At 42.2% G+C, this 19,153-nt stretch overlaps 1 protein-coding gene across 1 annotated transcript; it reads right to left on the reverse strand.

The window, feature by feature from the left end:
- Positions 1–10,687: 10,687 nt before the first annotated feature.
- On the reverse strand, positions 10,688–15,213 carry LOC138106907 (ovalbumin-related protein Y-like). Its single transcript, XM_069008264.1, has 7 exons — positions 15,046–15,213; positions 14,365–14,415; positions 13,627–13,755; positions 12,736–12,853; positions 12,357–12,499; positions 11,866–12,021; positions 10,688–11,089 (listed from the first exon to the last, which is right to left on the reverse strand). The coding sequence occupies exons 1-7, from the start codon at positions 15,211–15,213 to the stop codon at positions 10,688–10,690; spliced, it is 1,167 nt and encodes a 388-aa protein (XP_068864365.1).
- Between the last annotated feature and the right edge of the window lie 3,940 nt (positions 15,214–19,153).

A 19,153-nucleotide genomic window follows, 5' to 3' on the forward strand; every position in this document is an offset into this window, starting at 1 on the left:
TCATTTTTTTGCTTCAATGGGTTCGTGTTCGATGAAAGGGAGAACAAATATTAGTTTTTTATTCTGTATTACAGTGTTTTTCACCAGTACATCAGGGCCATTGGGCTGGAGAAAAGGCCAGGAAATAATGCCTCATTTGCAAGTAGATAGGGGGATGGCAGTAAAAAAATGTGAAAACCTTAGTGATGTCACACATAATTAGCAGTTATTAGTCAATATGTCAGTAATTAGTCAGTTTATTATTATGGTTGTAGTAATAGACCAGAACTCTCTTTCAGATGATCCTTTTTGAATGTACAAAATGCAGCCATGCTAGACAGAATAGAAGGGAGAACAGGACCTAGCCTTTTATTCTACTAACAAAATTGGGGAAGTAAAAAAGGGTGCATGTGACAAAAACAATTGAGATGAAAGTCAAAAAAGAAACATTTTCTTTGTATGAGTGTGGTTTTATAGCAAAGTGTTTTATTCTCAGGGGTTAACAGCAGACCATAATTAGACAAAGTAAAAAAACAGTCAGTTCCAAATGTATTTGTGTATGCACTTGCATTGTATCTCTCAGATCTTCCATCAGTAACTCAATGGCCTGACAGATGATGGAGGAACGGTGAAATCCAGCTAGAGGAGTGTTCATGGTCTGTGGGACAATCATAATATACAATAGCAAATATATTTCAGTTATAAAAGCATTTCACTTACAAAAGCTATTGTTCTGTATTGAAACAATAGAATGGACAAACAGTTACAAAACCATTCTGACCTCTGCAAAGCACTGTGTGATTTCTAAAACAGGGGGGGGAAATGGGGGAAGAGAGGAGGGAGATCCCAAAATCTGTATGACATAATTCTTCAGAATATATGGGACATAACTGTGATCTCTGATAAGAAGAGTAGGCTCCTGTACTGCTGCCAAAAGTTTAGGCAGTCCAGTGTTCTTTGCCTCAGTCTGCTTCCTCTTGTGAAAATAAATGCACCATATAAATCTACATTCCCCTTGATGAATTGTTCCCTGTCAGTGTGTAGCTCAGGACATGAGGTGGTAACACAGACATCAGGACAGGCAGAAGTGCTTTCTAGTGCTAGGCAGCCAGAAGAAAACCTGAGATATTAAATAGTGGGAGGTGTGCCTCGACCTCAAGTCACAGGGTATGTATCACACGTTGCTTTCCTTTTAAGCTTTGTGCCCACAAAATAATGATTATCAGTCATCCTTCTAAGCTGATGATGAAAAAGATGAAGAGAACGTGCCAAAGTGGGCATATGGCAGCGATGCTGAGCTAGGAGGAGCTGTGGACTCCCTCAAGGGTCTTAAAAAGAGATGTGGATAGACTGGAGAGCTCAGCAGTCACCATATGTATTTAATTTAACAAAAGTAATTGCGAGATTCTCCATCTGTGATGGGCTGATCCTCATTGCAAGTGCAGATTGGAGGATAAGAGGTTAAGAACAGCCCTCCATAGAGAGAGCTGCAGGTTTGGGTAGATGGCAAGTTGAATATGAGTCAACAGTGTGTCCTGGTAGCCAAAAGGGCCAACCACATACCGGGGTGCATCAGGCACAGCATCACCAGATAGTTGAGGGAGGTGATTGACCCTGCCAAAGGTGGGGGGGATCTTTAATGTCCCTTGAAACCCAAACCATTCTATGATTCTATGATTTTCCCACTCTGCTCTGCACTGATGTGGCCTCACCTCGAGTGCTGGGGGCAGTTTTGGGCATGTCAGTGTAAGAAGGACATCACACTATAAGAGTGTGGTGACAAAGATGGTGAAAGGCCTCAAGGAAAAAACTTACAAGGATCGTCTGAGGTGATTTGGCTTGTTCAGCTTGGAGAAGAGAAGGCTGAGGGGTGATCTCATCTCAGCCTACAACTTCCTCGATGGGGGCAGTGGAGGGGGAGGTGTTGATCTCCTCTCTCTGATGACCTGTGATGGGACCCGAGGAAATGGAATGAAGCTGCATCAAGGGAAAATGTTCTTCATCAGGGGGTGGTCAGTCACACCCTGAAACAGGCTCCTCAGGGAAGTGGTCACAGCACCCAGCATGTCAGAGTTCAGTGAGTGTCTGGACAATGTTTCTAGTCATATGATTTATTTATAGGAAGTACTGCAAGGAGCAGAGAGCTGAACTCAATGTCCTTATAGTTTCCTTCCAATGTGACATACTCTGATTCTTCAAACCTGTGTGTCTTCACCAAATAAGCTGTTTTCTCACATTGTTTATAGTGCATCTCAGATTTATGCCACTATTTTCACTCTTTATCCCTTTTTTGTTCAGGACCACTTTGTGTTCATCAGGGTTTAGTTCTACCACACTGGTCTTCCACTGCTGCATGTAAGAGCTGGTCAGTGTATTTAACTCAGTGAAATCTGCTTTTCAAATGTCCTTCAAGACTCTCTGCTATACAACTGTTATTCCCATTCCCTTAGTCTGGTCTGTCATACATGAATTACAGAAGTGTCCAGATCTGTATCACAAGTCCAGCTCATGACATATGGCCTGTATTTTAGGACCTACAAACAGATTCAGGAAGAAGCTGCACTTTTATCAGTAATCATTTTTTTCACATCATCACACTGAAAGAATAGAATAAAAATTACCCCAGTGGTTTTTTATACCTGGTGAATTTGACATCTGGTTCCAGACCTGCAGAACAGCGTTGTATGCATTTAATGCAGAGCTTTGTTCCATGAGTTACACAAAAATCATGGTTTCCCTCCAAGAATTGCAATTTCAGATTCAGAACACACCCACAATAAGCAAATGTGTGGAGGATAATAAGCTCTGCTGTGATAATGTATGATAAAGGCAAGCCGTGCTCTTTCTGAGGGGTCTGGTGTGGTTTTCTGTGCTCAGACCAGGAGTTAATGCAAAACCAGTTTTAAGCAACAGAATAGACCCAGGAGCAAATGAAAAACTGCATCAGAGCAGACCATCAGCATAGCATCAACACTAAAAGGTCTTGTACAGTCTGCTTGACATGGGGTCTAGAGAGAGTAAGCAAACCTTCCTGTACTTGGAAGACTACTTGGGACAGCTGGCAATGAATTGTCCTGTCCAGCACAGCTGTGCAAAGCAGTACGAACAGTTCAGTCACACATCCTTATTTGACAATGCTTGTCCCAAGAAAGAGGGCAGCTACACCTCTGCTGCCCTTTCCTCTTCCAGGCATTTCATTGTGGTGCTGTCCCTAAACAAACAGACTTGTTCCCTGCTGTTGGAATCGCTGTCAAAAGGGGATGCAGTCACTCATGCTGAGTGGGAGCTACCTACAGGTTTCTCCCTTCTGATTGCACACAAAGGTCATCCTGCAGCCCAAGGCGATGTGCATGACAGCACAGGATGGGGAGCCAACCTACACACTCGGCACGTTCAGGCCTGTGCCTTCTCCTGTCAGGTGCTATGTGGGTCGCTAACACCCTGGTGTACAATTGTATTTGACTTCAAATCCCTGCAGAAGGCTTCCAAGCAAAGCCTCCTGGGAACATTTTGAGACATGCAAAGGAATAAAAAATGATGGGGAAAGCCATCACAGATTTACCAAGGACAAATCTCTCCTAACCAACATCATTGGCCTCTCGGATGGGCAGCTTGTTCTATAAACAAAGGGAGTGCAGAGGATATTGTGCACCTTACTTCAGTAGAGCCTTCAGGATGATCTCCTTGTAGTCACATTGGAGAGCTATAGGCTGAATAAGCAGGCAATATTTTGGGTGGAAAGTTGGGTGTACTGCCAGAAGCAGCAGGAACAGGGCTGCTCCATGAGGACAGTGAGCTGAGCCAAGAGTCAGCCCCCAGGGAGGGCAGTGCCCTCACTGTTAGATGCCACAGCACAATATCTGAGCACAGGGAAATGGAACCAAATGTCACAGTGTCCATCCAAAGCCATGGACACAGCTGTGAGAAGAACCAGGGCCATGGTGCATCTACAGAGCCTAGGGTTAGGGAGCAATGAGAGTTTGCTCCCTGTGGAATGGGAGGCTCACTGAGCAGGTCCCAGCAAGCACCTGAGCAAGAGAAAAGGACAGACCCTGAAAGGGTGACAGGTCCAACCGAGCCTTCAGAACATGAGGCAATATAGTGACAGGGCATGTCCAAAACCAAGCTTGGAAGTCTCTCCACAAGTGAGGGCTGCAATCAGATCCAGTGACTACCAGGCAGGTCAATGGTGACAGAGTAGGCTCAAGTTCAAGCCAGGAAATCAGTGCACAAGTTGGTCTCAAGAAGTCTCATGGCCAGGCAGGAACAGAAGAACAGCCCCTGATGTGGTGCCACTGGGGCAGGGGCTGATGGCCCCTTGGGGGTTGATATGAGGTCCTGGGCTTTGGGCAGGTGGGACAGGTCCCATGGAAGATCAGGGCCACTGAGGGCTTCTAGTGCCTTCAGGGCTCAGACCAGCAGCCTCCCCTCTGAGGATGGTGTGCTCTTGCTCCTTAGGGAGACCTGCACTCGGCAAGGACTCACTTTAGAGGGACGCACTGGCTGAGGGCTGTTAGTGAGCTGTTTCAGGGGACATAGAGGCAGGGACAGTGGATAGGAAATGGACACAGCACAAGAGGTAGGCAACTGAGTGAGGTGGTCAGGCCACCCCAACAGGCCCCAGAGGCTGTCAGGAGAAAGCCAGGAAGGATGGTCTGGCTGGGTGGAAGGGGGTTCACTCGGAGCCTGGCTCTGGGTAATGAGTGAGTGCCTTGTGGAGATCAGGAAGGTTTGTGAGGACAAGGCCCTGTGTGACTGGAGACCCAGGCTCCTCAGTGCTTGGCAGAGGGCTCAGGGAGGACTGAGCGCATGGTCAGGGAGTGGCAAGGGCCTGCTTTTCCCAAGGAGGAACAAACCAGGAGTCAAGGGGGATGCCACAGCTGGCAGTGCAGGAGCCTCACCAGCCGGAGCTCAGCAGCTGAGCAGAGCAGGCCCAGAGATCACGGGCACTCCAGATCATAAGGCAACGTCATGGCTACAAGGCGGGTGCAAAGAAAACATCGACCACAAAGCCAATTCACACAGGAGAGGTAGGTCTGGGTCCAGTGATCACAGGGCAGGGCCAAGGTCACTCTAGGAGTCCTTGGCCAGGAATGGGCACAGCTGTGTTTGAACTGCAGACTCACACACCCCTGATGTAATACAGAGGGGAACTGAAAGTCCAGCACATAGCTTAGAGCTCCTGGGGTCACAGGTGTGGGAGAGGCTCCAGGTATGGCTGAGCAGGACTATTAAAAATTCATAAGTGCACTCAGAGCTCTGTCATACACTTATGAGCAAAAGAGATGGGCCTGGAGTTGAGACTTGGGTCTGAGGTCTGTCAGGAAGGAGAACTGGAGACAGGAACTTAACAGTGTACTTCAGTGCTATGTCTAGGCTGAAACAGGCTTCTGTTGTGGGCAACAGCCTTGACTTGGGGAGTTTCACCTAATTTCTTGCTGATTAACATAAAATTTTTGTTGTTGATTTGAGTATTGACAAAACCAATGTAACAAGCTATGCTTACTAGTTTCAGCTTCCTTGTTACACTCAGTGCTCCCCAGTCCCTCTGATTGAAGCAGGAGATAATGGAAGAGGTTGGGGTTGGTGTATGACTGTGTATATCTGGCAGTTGTTGCTGCTCACTTTTATCCTGTTCTTTAGTCTTCTTCAGGGGCTGTAGTTCCACAGGGATGTCCTTGCTTTAGCGTAAGTGACCAGCAGGCTGCAGTCCCTCTGGCGTGTCACTGCCCCAGCCTGAGCTGCCTGTGGCTGCAGTGCCCCAGAGATGAGTCCCAAGAGTGTGCCTTCAGCTGTGCTCGTAGTAACATCCCCTTCTTAATAATATCCCCATGTCTTCTCTCTTTTGTTTCTCCAAACACATCTGTCCCATTTCTCAGTCCACTCTTCCTTAATTACACTCAAGCAGAGGTGCTGTATGCTCCGACTGGAGATTTGGCATAAAATGAGTTTTTGTCATTCATTACAGGGTCTGCTGCAACTGGCCAAGGACAGTTCATGTCCTCCTCTCTCAAATGGTGCCAGTGCCCAATACAGGCTCCAGACCCATTTGCAGAGGGTGTTGGGGAAATCTGCCAAAGCTGGTTGTGCTCTCAGGGTCCTAACACTGGCTGTTGTCAGTCCTGGAACTCATATAGCTGGTAGTATTTTCTGTATATTTATTTCCTCTCAATGGATTTCTCTTCCCTGGTTTTGTTCAGTCTCCCTATAAAATCATGTAAAATTTTATCATCTCCAGCATTCTTTGATCATGAGTTCCATCATTCAGCTCTTTGTTGTCAGCTACATCTTGTCAGCTACCTCTATGTGTTGATGTTCTTTTAACTGCTTTCTACTAACCTCTTTTAATACCATTAAGTTCCTGTGTTAGAAGATATACCAAATAGCCAACCTCTGTCGTTGCCTCTGTAATACTCAGGACTTCAGAAACTTTTGCTCTGGAGAACGTTCATCCCTACCCTACAGTTTGGACTACATAGGCTCAGGCACATCTGAAGCCACTGCCAAGCCTTGAATTAGAGCACTGTTTGTGTCAAATCTGTCCTCCATGGGGGTCTACATCCTCCTCATTCAAGAGAAGAATTTAAACTGAGTCTCTTGATTGTGAGTCTCTTGTCCTTGCTAGGTTGCATGCCTGTGCCTGGCCATGAACCTCACTGAGATGGACCCTGTAATTCCCCATTCCAAGTGTTCATTTTGGACACTAGAAATTATTAGAAAAAACTTACTAGAAAGGAAATTATTAAACTGTATTTTATTGGAAATGACATGAGAGGGGAAAAGGAGATAGCATAGACAAATTCATGTCCCTTCCAGTGGTCAGATCCCCAAGCGGTGCAGCATTGGATGGATCTTTATTCAGGGAGCAGCACACTGTGCATATCCCATGCATGCAGAGGTTCACTGGTGTTGTGATCTTTACACTTTTATAGGTAGGTTCTGTTTATCATTTCTACTGATGAATGAAAGTACACTTATACAGAAAAATGCTGCTTCACTTCAAGATAAAGACAAGGATACGCCGGTAGCATCATCTGTGAGGTTTTCCATTATGATTAGCAGGTGAAGTTTAGCCCACAGCCACATGATATGTTCAGCACTGTATAGTGCTGCACTTCTGCCTGGACACCGAGAAGTATGTGCAGCATAACTTAGCACAAAACTGCACACACTGATCAGCCTGATCCGATCCCTTTTTATGTGGTCACTAACTCCTCGATGTACAATAACGTTCTGGTCAGGAATGCTACAGACCCTGATTTATGGATTTAACCTGTAGGCTTGATATTTGACCTGCCTCATCACCACAGGCTTGTTTGGGAATCACTGGACTGTAGCAGTAGTATAGGGAACTGCAGCATTTAATATCTTATGGGGGAAGCCCCTGCCTTTCTGATTTTTTTGTCACCTCCTGGCCTGGATCCTCTTTCCTTGCCAAGCAGCCCCACCCTTGCTGCTCTTTGACAATCCCCTCTCTGCTGTCCCTTTTCCATATTGCTAAATCTTAGCTCACTAGCCACAAGAAACAGAAAGCCCTGCTCTGTGTCAAAGCCTTTCTAGCAGACATGTAGCTTTCAGTTTGATTCAGCATGCTGTGCTTTCTCAAATACCATTTGGGAACCCAGGACAGCTTTGCCATGGAGTCCAGGAGGTTCTCTGTACTTCCTCTAGTGACTGTGGTTACAGCATAATGCCTGCTAAATCTTGTGCCTTCAGCCGTGGATTTGGTTTGCTTACGAGGAGGTAAGCCTCTCTCACAAGTCATATATGCAGAGGGATGTGGAATGGTCTCAGAAAATTATATTCCCCAAAGGGCAGGGAAGATAAGTCTTCTCCAACCCTTTCCCAAATGACATGAGAAAGAAAGGCACACTTAGTTCACGCAGCATTTCAAATGCTGTCCTGTGCATGTATCTGTTTTTGCTCCACAGACCCCTGGCAGTACAGTAAATCCAGAACAACATGGCACATCGAGAAAATGGAGTATAGCAAACGGACAGATGGCAGTTTATTGACATACCAACTTCAGTGATGCTGCCAGGGAATAAAAAGAACTATAGGACAATACCTAGACTTTGTGGGAGCTTTGTGGGATCTGGGATTCATATTAAACTCTTGCTGGACTTCAGAGCTGGGAAACAGCAGGCAGTGTTTGCTCTCCACAAAGCTGCTCTTCCTTCATCCTTTTGTAACACCCTCCATGCTGCTCTTTCCAGAATCGCTTCCCATGGGAGCTGCAGCAGCCACACAAACCCTGGCAGTGCCTTTGCAGCAGGTCCTGCTGGCCCAGACCAGCAATGCACAAGCACAGTACTGGGCTCAGCCATTGATACAGGGATCTTTTTCAGCCTTGCTGAATCTGCACTTTTACCTCTCATTTTAGCCTCTTTGGAGGATGTTTTCTCTCTCATAAACCAAATAGCTCTATCCCTACTCCATTGCTTGACTGAGGTATTTTTTCATCCAGGACAGAGACATCTTAAAATGCCTCTAATCTTTCACCAAATAATATTTCTGTCTTTTTCTTCAAAAATTACTGGGTTCCAGGCACGGTGCCATTGGTCTACATTTTCAATATATTGATCATAATCATCTTCTTACCCAAAATTAAGAACAAAATTGAAATTTACATTAAGCTCCCAAACCTAGTTTTCAACAGATATCTGTCTGTCAGAAGACTTGAGACATAATTTTGTATCCCTAGTGACACCTAACGGCCCCATGTAAAATGAGCCAAATAGTTCTGTTTCACAGTGAGGATGCTCGATGGGCCTCTCTCATGTGTAGTTTTAGGAAACCAAATACCATTTCATTCACTTTTATTTCATTACCATTGATTTTCTAAATTTCTTTTCTTTAAAATAATCATCAAACAAAGGAACAATTAAACAAGAGAACAGCTATTTTTATATTCATGTTATATCATATAATAAATAATAATTTTATTTTCATTGTACCTAGAAAGTGCAAAGTGACAGATATGCTTGTTTCACTTTAATAACAGATTTATAATTGTTTATAGACTTTCACCTTCTGCCTCTTAGAACAGTATTTTATCAATCCTGCCTTTTTCTTTTTTGTTTTAGTTGTAGCAAAACTCTGTTTACTGTTTTAGACTATAAGGGAAGCAGAACATGATATGCACAGTAAACCTTGAAATTGTATATATATATATAAATACTTTTTTGCTTGAATACTTGTGTTAACCATACCTGATCCCTTGTAACTCTCTTGGGAAGACCAGTATTTGCAGTTCTCCCATAGGCCTCATAGCAGCCAAGAAAATGTATTTCCCTGTAGTCAGCATCATCATTTCAAGTAATATTTAATACTTGCTTTGAAAATGTTTGAGACAGCTCCAAATAATGCCAAGTATCTCCCTTTTTTAAACACTTTTTAAGTACTGTGATGTACAGTTCTGCACACATATGCCAGTAGAAGGAAGACTGCTTAAGTCAGTGAATCACACTGATAGATCTTTCCATTGGATAAACTGCAACCTGAAGAACCTACCCACTAAAGACTGTGAAATAGCAAATAATATCTCTAGGGGATTATGTTATCAAAAGGAAGTAACAAAGATCTCCTAGCACGTTTCTTGTGGGTATTAGACAGCTGAAGCCGTCCACCTTTTAAGAAAAAGACTTTTCTCACATTCTTGGAGTTGTATCTCTTAGGCATCACCTCAATATATTTACTGAGGGCAATAAGAGGAAATCTTTTAAAACTGTTTGGAAATACAATATCATATTTTAAAAAACTGAGTTATTTGGTATGTCATATGGAGATAAGGTAAAAATAGGAGCTGTAGGGCTTACCTTGCTTAAACTCAGAATTTTAGAAAAAAAAAAACCTAAGTTCTTTAATGACTTCATATATGGGTACGTTCTGGTTTTGAAAATAGGATCTAAATCCTAGTCTAAACCCCTTCTGTCAATAATCATGACCCATTATATCATGTATTTTGATTGTGTGGTGCAGTAACCCAGAACAGGTAGAGACATGTTTAGTTTGCAATGCTTTTATTAGAATAAATAGAAGGACTGACAATTGACATTCACAAAATCAGTGACATGTCATGGGAATGAAGATGGGAAATTGTATCAGTCAGGAAGGTGTTGTGTTTGGAGATGATGATTTAAGAAAAAATGGTAAACTTTCTGTATGCCCCCTCAGAACAAGAGACCTTAGCCTTACAGTATGTGCAGCACAAAGAAGCACAAATGCATTACTCAAAGAAGAATGATTTGCTGAAATTAAGAATTTCATCTTCAAGTTGTCCAGGCATCAATTCAAGGATGGTTGCACAACAAGTTCAACAAACGAGCAGGATTATTCTGCAAGCTGTGTTTATTTCAGAGAACTCCTATAGAAAAACCAGACTCTCAATATCAGTGTCAGAATTTCTGACAAAAATCAAAACCCTGGTCCTGAATCTTAAGTTATTCAATCACAATGGAAGATACTTCTAAGCTGCTTCTTGAAATTCTCATTTATTCCTGGATATAAATCCTGAGTACAACTTGTGTAAGCAGAAATATCTGCACCCAAAGATCTGAAAAGTCACATACTTCTTCAGGAATATCTCCCTAGATATTTAAGGCTTTCTACTTAGAGACAGTGAAGAGATAGGATTATACTACAATACTAGAGTAAAGGGGGTCTGTTTCTGAGGGGAACATAAGCATTATTTCCAGCCCTTTTCTCTTTACGGAGAACAATATCTACCAAAGAAGAGGATCATGTCACTTGGATTGTGTTTGATCAAGAAAAGGAATGGGTGGTCAGCCCTAAACTCCTCAAACTCAGAGGAATGTTGGATGTCTCCAGTCACAACCTCTGAGCCACCTGCCTCAGTGCCCTCTTCAGTGACTTCCAGGTATGCCTCATGGATGGCCTCAGATATCCTCAGGCTCTCTGCTGAAGAGATGCCAGAGAGATTGGCCGAGGGGCTGAACAGGTCGGTCATACCCAAAGACGTTAAGACAGATGTGAGGTTATATTTCTCTTCAATCTTCATGCGTGGGAGATACACTTTCACTCTCTTCTTTTCCATCACCTTGGAACTGGTCCACTCCATGAGTCTTTCGTAACTGATTTTGTTCTCAAGCTGCAAAGAGAGGTAGGGAACGAAATGTCTGAGACAAAACTTCTATGGCTTTAAAAGCTGTGTTTACCACCCGTTACAGGTGTTTTCCATTTACTTTGTGTCCATAATAGAACTGATACATATTCTTAAATGCATTGTTTATCCTGTATGCTTCCTACTGACTTCAGACCGTTACCTTGACTGTCTTGAGGAAGTTCCTCAAACCTTTTTCTTCTGGAAATTTCTTCATCAGATCAAATATTTTTTTGTAAAAATACAGTTTTGAAAACATCAAAAAATATGGGCCCTAGAACTTTTTCTCTTGGAAGATATTTTATTGATCCCTATCCTCAACTTTATTCCTTTCTAATGTTACTTTTCTCATTTTCCTTTTAGTCAGGTCTTGGAATGCTTTCTTCATCACTTTCCTTTTTTATTTCCCCTAGGATAATTTTTTTTTTCTTTAGTAAACATTTGAAATCGCTCAGAGTGGTAAAAATCTTGCTACCTTGTTTGTTTCTAATACCTGATGGATACTGGTGCATATAGCCATCCTCTTCTGCAGGGCTGCAGCAGCCCTACTCTGCTTTACCTTCATCTTATAAAACTGAGTTCAGGACTCTCCTAAGAGGCTCTGCCTGAGCACCTGGAAGCACCTGGGCAGATTTTGTGCTCCTCTGCCTGCCCAGCACAGCCATGGTGTGGGCAGCTGGGATGGCAATGGTCAGCAAAAGGTCTGACAGCAGCCAAGCTCCACTGAAGTCATAAATCTTCTGCTTGCCCTGCCAGGGCCATACCTGCTCCAGGCCAGAGATGTCATCAGGCAGCAGCACCAACAGGCTCAGCTCTCCACTGGCATATGGAAGCTCCAGGATCTTAATTTTCTCTTCAGCCACTCTTGCCACTTTGAAGGTGCCGTTCTGACACATCACTTGCACAGGTCTGCTCTCTTGCTGCAAAATCAGAAATGTGAGATGATGTGATGTGGGAGCAATTCTTTCCTTTGGTCAGACAAATGTACAAGGCCTGTGAAAGGACAGGACTCAATCTTCAATCACGCTGCCTTTGGAGAAGAGCTGTGTCTCTGTTTTCCTCTCTTGCCTACTTGTGTGCCCTGGAAGCCTGGTCAGACACAGATCTTGTGAACACTACTTGGCTTTAGGCCCAGGCACTGACAATGAGGGACTCACCTAATCACCCAACCTGTGACATGTATTTGTAACACCCAGACTGCTGCCTGTGTGACCCAACAGCTGCCCTGGCCAGAAGTGTGTCTGTGCCCTCCTACCTCTGTCACATTGAAAGGCTCTTCCCGAGTGTGTTCTTCTTTAAATGCAGTTTTCCATATCCCTTTGAAGTAAATGGCATTCACAAAGACCAGTGCAGTATCTGGACCAACAGAGTCTGACACAAGGAAGTCTTGGATCCGTCCTTTAAGAAAGAGACAGGGCAGAGAGGGGTAAGATACAGCTCCTCTGGTGTGCACAAATATCTGTAATGTGGGGGTGAGGGTGGGGGTTCCTGCTTTGTGGAGTTTTGTTTTCATAGCCACAAGCAACCTGCTCTTGCTTGATCCACCTTTTCTAGAGATTATGAGGAGAGGGAGATAAGGATATAGTTTATGGTAGGTGAGGGAAAATACCTGCCACCCATTTTTTAGTCCTTACCATTTGTCTCTCTTTCCACCCAGGAATTAATGAGCTGTCTTTCTTCCTCTGCAGCTGTTTTGAAGTCAACTTCTTCCAGCTCTGCTTTGTAGAATTTCTTTGCACACTTTATGTATTCCTATAAGAAGAAGGGTTACGGTTGTCAGACTGATGAGAACTTGGAATTATATGGATGTGTAACACAAGATTATGAAATAAAGCAGAATGGTTTAAAGAACAGCGACGTCCTGGGTTTGAACATGTCAGACACTGAAGATGTCAGTCACAGCTATCTTCCCATAACTGAATCTTAAAGCTGTACAAGAAAGACTGTTTCATATATATAGGTCTGGCACTTTTTGATGACACAGGGTTCTAAGTTAAAATTTTGATATATTTTCTTTGTTTTACTAGAACAGTTTCAGTTTAACACGTTTCTAAGGACAGACAATGTTTGTCTCCTTCTCTTCGTGTCCTCTCTTTATTTTGAATACTGTGTTCTCACATTCTTAGATTTCAAAAGCAAAGCTTCCTTTCACTGGGAAGATTTCATATTTGGCTTTGAAAAAATCCAAATTTGACAATTGTGGTCTTCATTGTTTAAAGTAATAAAATGTATTAAATTTCCCTTAAAAGTTACATTTTTCATTAAAAGCCATTTTTCTAGTAAATTAACAGCAATCTTGATTACTCCCCGTGACTTGTAACATAGGCATATTTTATGCCATTATACCTTTTGCCTTCACTTAACAGCCACAGAAAGGTCCAAACTCATTCTGTACCAGTTCTCCTCATGGCCCACAACCACCTCTTCACCAACAGAGTGGGCTACTGTTGGTGGTGCATCTCCAGGGCAGAATCATAGGGGATTCACAGGAAATCTCATGGAAGTCAGTTCACAATATAACTCACCTGAAGAATAGGGTATGTTTTGTCAATATAGAGCCTGTCAGCAATCCTGAGTGAGTAAGTAGCATTTTGCCTCCTGATGTCTGAGAGAAGATCCTTGAATGATTTGTGGATGTACTCAGCAGTGCCACACTGAGGCGATGACATGGAAAAAGAAGACAGATTGCATAAGGAAATAAGATCCCAAAGTATTGTTCCTTTCAGGTAAGAGTGATGCTACAGGGCAGTCTTCCTCCACACACTGTCACCTTTGGGACAGCTGGTGCTGTGGTGGTGCATTGAACTGGCACGTTCATCCTTGTCAAGACAAGCCCCCTGAAATGTGCTTTTTATAAGACACAGTTGTGTTCCTGTCACTGAGACTTCTGGACTCTTCTCTGCTCAGCATCTCCCTGCCCAGCTGAAAATCAAACTGCTGTACCCTGGCTCAGGGTGCTGAGCCCTGCTCACAGTCCATCCCCCAGCAGCACTTGCCTGGAAAGGCACCCTGGTGCCCAAAGCATTCTCCCCATGCCATTACTTATTCTGCTGAAAAAAAAAAAAAGCAACCTGCTGTTTTCCTGTTTGTTAAAAAACAGGTGAATTACACCCTCCTTCCCTCTCTCCACAGATCCTCTCGGTTTGAAGTCATTACCATAGTTTTTGTCAGGGTCTGAAACTGCCAGAAGGAGAGGCAGAACAGTTCTACTTTTGCTCTGAGGAGAAAATAAGACAGAAAGGAAGATTAAATTATTTCTCTACCTGGGAGTCAGTAATGTCTCCATCTCCTGTAACATTATCAAAGTGAAGAACCTGCAAGAGACAATACCAGTGGTAGAAATGAGAAGCATGACCAAAAATAATGTGAATTCAAGATTTACATACATTGCTTGAGATAAAACTGTTGGCTCAGGAAAAAAAATTATGCTAACTGAGGAAATAGATACAGGTGAGCTTGCAACTGGTCTATGCCCTGTGGGATCTGCTTGGAAACTCTAAATACCACACTTTGCTTAGATGACTTTTTCTAGTGAATGTCTAGAAATTGATTTACATTTTATGTATTAGTAAAAATACTCTGTCTTCCTGTGTTTCTGGGATTTGTCATCTTTATATATTAAAAAAAGAAAAGCTGCTTACATTATTTGGAACCTGTCAGAATTGAAAAATCATAAAATAAAATTGCCTGACTGGTAATCTATTTTGCTATGGTCCCTGAGATTTTTTTTTTATGTTTAAGTCAACTGCCTGTTATATTGAAAAGATACATATTTTTTATTATTATTTTCTATATATAACTCTGGATTCAGTTCTCCATTTTGTGACTTTGGCTTAGTTCTTGTGCATTAAAACAGGTGAGAACCTCATCAGTGGATAATATTTTTCAGGGATTTTACAAGTAGCAGAGATAGAGGTCACTTTACACCCACGTAAATAACTTACCTTCTCCATCTGGGATTGAGTCTTACCCCTTGCTCCCATATACACCAGGGCCAGGGTTGAAAGCATGCTCAGGGAGGAAAAGAGCACATTGTCATTGCTGCGGTGAAATTTCACCTCTTTAAATACATCAAAACAAAATTCTGCATTTGCTGCACTGATGGAGCCCATCGTGAAATCCCTGGTGTCTGAAGGAAAAAGAAAGAGTCTGACTTACTGTGATGAAATAGGTGAATTGTAATGCAAAAAAGTCAGTGCACATGGACCCTAAACTTAGTGCACAGAGTATTTTCAGCAAACAGAATCCAGTGGTGTGGATTTAAAAGGCGGACATGCTTTTGGATTCATGAGCAATCAAAGTGCTGGACATCTGCCATCTGTGCTTAGGCTGGTGAAAGAAAACACATGCTATAAAATACAGTACTTCAAAGTCTAATGAAACAGTATAGTGTTTATACCACTGATAATTTAAGGTCTTGAGGATCTTCAAGCAATTTGTTTCCCTCTGCAGCTGTTTGGGAACAAAATCCAGGGTACTCTGTCATATGTATCAAAGTACCTATGGAATCGACATATTAATGTGACAATCATCTCTTAATGTGGGATAATTTGAACAACAATGCATCTAACTGTTCCCCTGATAGAATGGATGCTCATTCTCTCTCTAAATTGAACTGCTTATATAGGTAATATGAGGTAGATTTTTTATTATTAACCTATTCTGCTTACTACTATACTTTAGGCTTTAAGCTCCATTTATGTTCTTGGTGAAGAAACAGATTCATGAAGCAAATGCTTGGGAGTTTTTTTGTTGTTGTTTATTTTTGAAGACGTAACTATTAAAGATAACACAGAGCTGTAGAATGATGAAGTCATTTGAACATTCTGCACTCCTTGATTTCATTCAGAGAATATCTTACATAACCCCTGGAATTTAAACAAATTCAATTTTGTCTTTCAATACTAAATGAAAAATTAAAGCGATAGAGGAAGAAGGAAGAAAGTCTGTTGTAACTTATCACCAGCTGTTTAGTGTGGAAGAGTTAGTAAACAAAACTATAGTTCATAAAGACAAATACTTTGACTTTATGCATGGCAGACTGTGAAATAGTAAAATAATACAGAAGACACATGCAAAGGTATGATGCCTGAAGTGGCCACCTAAAAACAGAGACTAGACAAGAATAAGGGAATAAAGGTAGGTATTTATTTGAAGGACCTTCAAAGGTACACCCTGGAGAGTCCAGAGGCTACTGCCAAGATGGACCCTGAGTCACGAGTTCGTCACACTTTTATAGGTTTGGTTCATTTGCATATCAGGGTTAATTCTCCAGTTAAAACTTCAGTTAATGATGTAGCTACCTGAAGTTTGTCCTCCTCTTCAGATGTTAGTTTACACATTTTGGGCCTAGGATAATCTGGGTGTCCTTGGAGAGCAAACCTAGAGTGGCTTGTTATGTCTAACTAGCGTGAGAGAACAGCAGCTAACAGGCCACAAGAAACTTCAGAGTTACACACTAGGCAGTACAGGATTTGAAAAATATAAAACGTTAAAACATAAGGCATCATTCCCCCCCTTAGAGACTTGACAAGGCCTCTACCTTGTAGAGGTAAGGTTTCTGTAGAAGGGTTCCTTTGATAATTAGTTTCTTCAACTGATATTGAAGGCCACAAACATGAGGTTACATCAATACAATTTCAAGTAATGTAAAAGATAATTGTTTTTTACCTTGCAGATTAGAACTTAAATCATAATTGAAATAAATTCTTACCTTATCAGATTCACCTGGGAAGGTATAGGACAGCTTCTCAGCTGTACTTGGGGCAGACTTGACGAACCCCTTGAAATATATCTTGTGTTATTTTGTGACACGCCCCGTGCTGCTTGTCCTGTGTTTACCCAATAAAGTGATGGATGGAGCCCAATGTCAGACATGCACTTTTACTTGGAAAGAGTCCATTCTTTGAAACAAAAAAAAAAAGCCTGAATGAAAGGTTTTTAACCTAAAATTTCCTAAAAGGAAGATTTATTCATCACAGCACATGAAACCTTGCAGAAAAGACAAGAGCACATTGAAATGACTGAAGCAAAAATAATGATAAAATCTATTCATTGGAACTTGAATAGTAAGTACCATTTGGTTATGACAGCAAATATTGTAACATAACTTGTGAAAACGAAATTTTGAAAAATGGTGAGGAATTCAGTGTTGCAGAATATCTGTAAGGAATTTTGTGCTATTTTCCTTAATGCTCTTCTGTCTTGAGTAGTGACAGGCCAGGTCCATCTCAGAGCCATCATTCTGTGAACTCACAAATTTTGGTGAGATCAGCATATGCTGGACTGTATTTATTGCAACTTTTCTCCCATTGTTGGCTGGACTACCAGTAGTCCCATTGTCTTTCTTCCCACCAGAATCCATAGCTCTTCCTAAGAAATGGAGAAAATTTGCTACCAAGGAACGTATGAAAGAGCGTATCCTTTCAATCTTTGTTGCCAAATTTAATAAAATTGAAGTCAATTTTTCTGCAAGAAATTCTATGTATTTGCCTGGTATCCTTTGCTGCTTTGTAAGAGACCTCAGACACAGTGTTTCACAAAGCAGTTTTTCATTCCAGAGTAATCTACAGAGCAATCTATGTCTTTCAGACATAGTCACAGTCTGTGCAGTACATCAGTGGAACAAAACCCTCAGTGAGCATATTTTGAGAATACAAATTAATTTCAAAAGTAATTTCAGAGCATCTATATAGAGAAGAATTACAGAGCTAAATAAAAATGTGTTGGGGGAAGAGAGGTTGAGAAAATAAAAAAGACCATTTTTAATTCAGGCATCAGGATATTTAGATCCCAGTCAGATGCTACCAGGAAAGGATTTGAAGTTGCCACTTTAATTTTGAAGTGTAGTTTAAGGTGTGCTGTTCTTTTCCACAGGTCACAGCACCACATGCTAGGTTCAAAATGTGCCTTTTGTACATACAGAGACCATTCTTACAAGACCATTCTTACCATTCTTACATTCTTCCACAGGCAACTTCATGGCACATCAGCTGAACAAACCAGCTGAAGAAACATTCATGGTCTGCAAGACCGTCATAATATACAATAGCAAGCAGAAACCAGTTGCATAATTCATTTGAAATAAAAGAATGGACAGACAATAAAAGAAACTGCTTTGACCTCTTAAATGCCATATAATTTAAAAACAGAAATCCAAAGTCAATACACAAAACAGCTCTGAAATTGTCTAGAACAAATTATGCCTCAGGAGAGTAGGGGTGGACTTTTTAACCCTTTTAGTTGCCTGTGCAAGAGGAAAGCCTCTGAATCATCCCTATTTTTCTCCCTAATACAGTCCTTCACAGTCCCATTCAGCTGAAGTTGCTCATGCAATAGGAACTGTGAAGAGCTCGGTCTGGACTGGGGCACTTAAATCACACTGGTACTTCACATGGCACAGTGTGTGGTCCAGGCCAGTCTGACACAACTTTTATTATGCTGGAACAGTGCTTTTGAGGAAAGATCTTGAGACTTTGACCTGCTTGGGTGGCTCATCACTGCAGAGAGAATCACTGCAAAGAGAATGAGCTATTCTCTCACAGGAGCAGTGTGTAAACTGGTCACCACTGTTGTGAATCCCATTTAGCTGAGAAGGGTCCCACCTTGCTGGAGGACAACAGGTCAAATGGGTGCGTGTGCCGGTGTATGGTGAACCTTTAACCACACAGCTGGAGTGCTCCCTAAACTGCAATCTGCTCCTGCAGCTGCTGCTCCTTCTGCCTTTCCATCTGAAGACTGCCTTGTTTCTGTTCAAACAGGCTTCTACACTCATGGCCATGGTCCATTGCAGTGTACTTGACAGTTCTGAAGGCAAAAGAGAAGCCAGTATGTTTTACCCTGCCACTTGTCACATTCAAATGTGCCTTGAATCTTTTCCCTTGACAACCAAACTGTCTGGTGGTGTGCTTCAACTCACCATATGTGAGCCACCTTAGCACTTGTGCACCATCTACCTGAATCACATTTCTATCATCATAGACAGCCTGTAAATTGGTAGCTACAAAGATGTCCCATGAGTTGGTACAGTTGTTTTGTCACAGCCAACTCACA

The sequence above is a fragment of the Aphelocoma coerulescens genome, chromosome 2, assembly GCF_041296385.1.
Source record: "Aphelocoma coerulescens isolate FSJ_1873_10779 chromosome 2, UR_Acoe_1.0, whole genome shotgun sequence".
Classification (NCBI taxonomy): Eukaryota; Metazoa; Chordata; class Aves; order Passeriformes; family Corvidae; genus Aphelocoma; species Aphelocoma coerulescens.

Coding starts and splice junctions, on each gene's coding strand:
- LOC138106907 (XM_069008264.1), bottom strand. CDS start 15,213: ATGGGCTCCATCAGTGCAGCAAATGCAGAATTTTGTTTTGATGTATTT. Junction 14,416..15,045: donor CTCAATCCCAGATGGAGAAG/GTAAGTTATTTA, acceptor TGTCTCTTGCAG/GTTCTTCACTTTGATAATGT. Junction 13,756..14,364: donor GAGACATTACTGACTCCCAG/GTAGAGAAATAA, acceptor TCATCGCCTCAG/TGTGGCACTGCTGAGTACAT.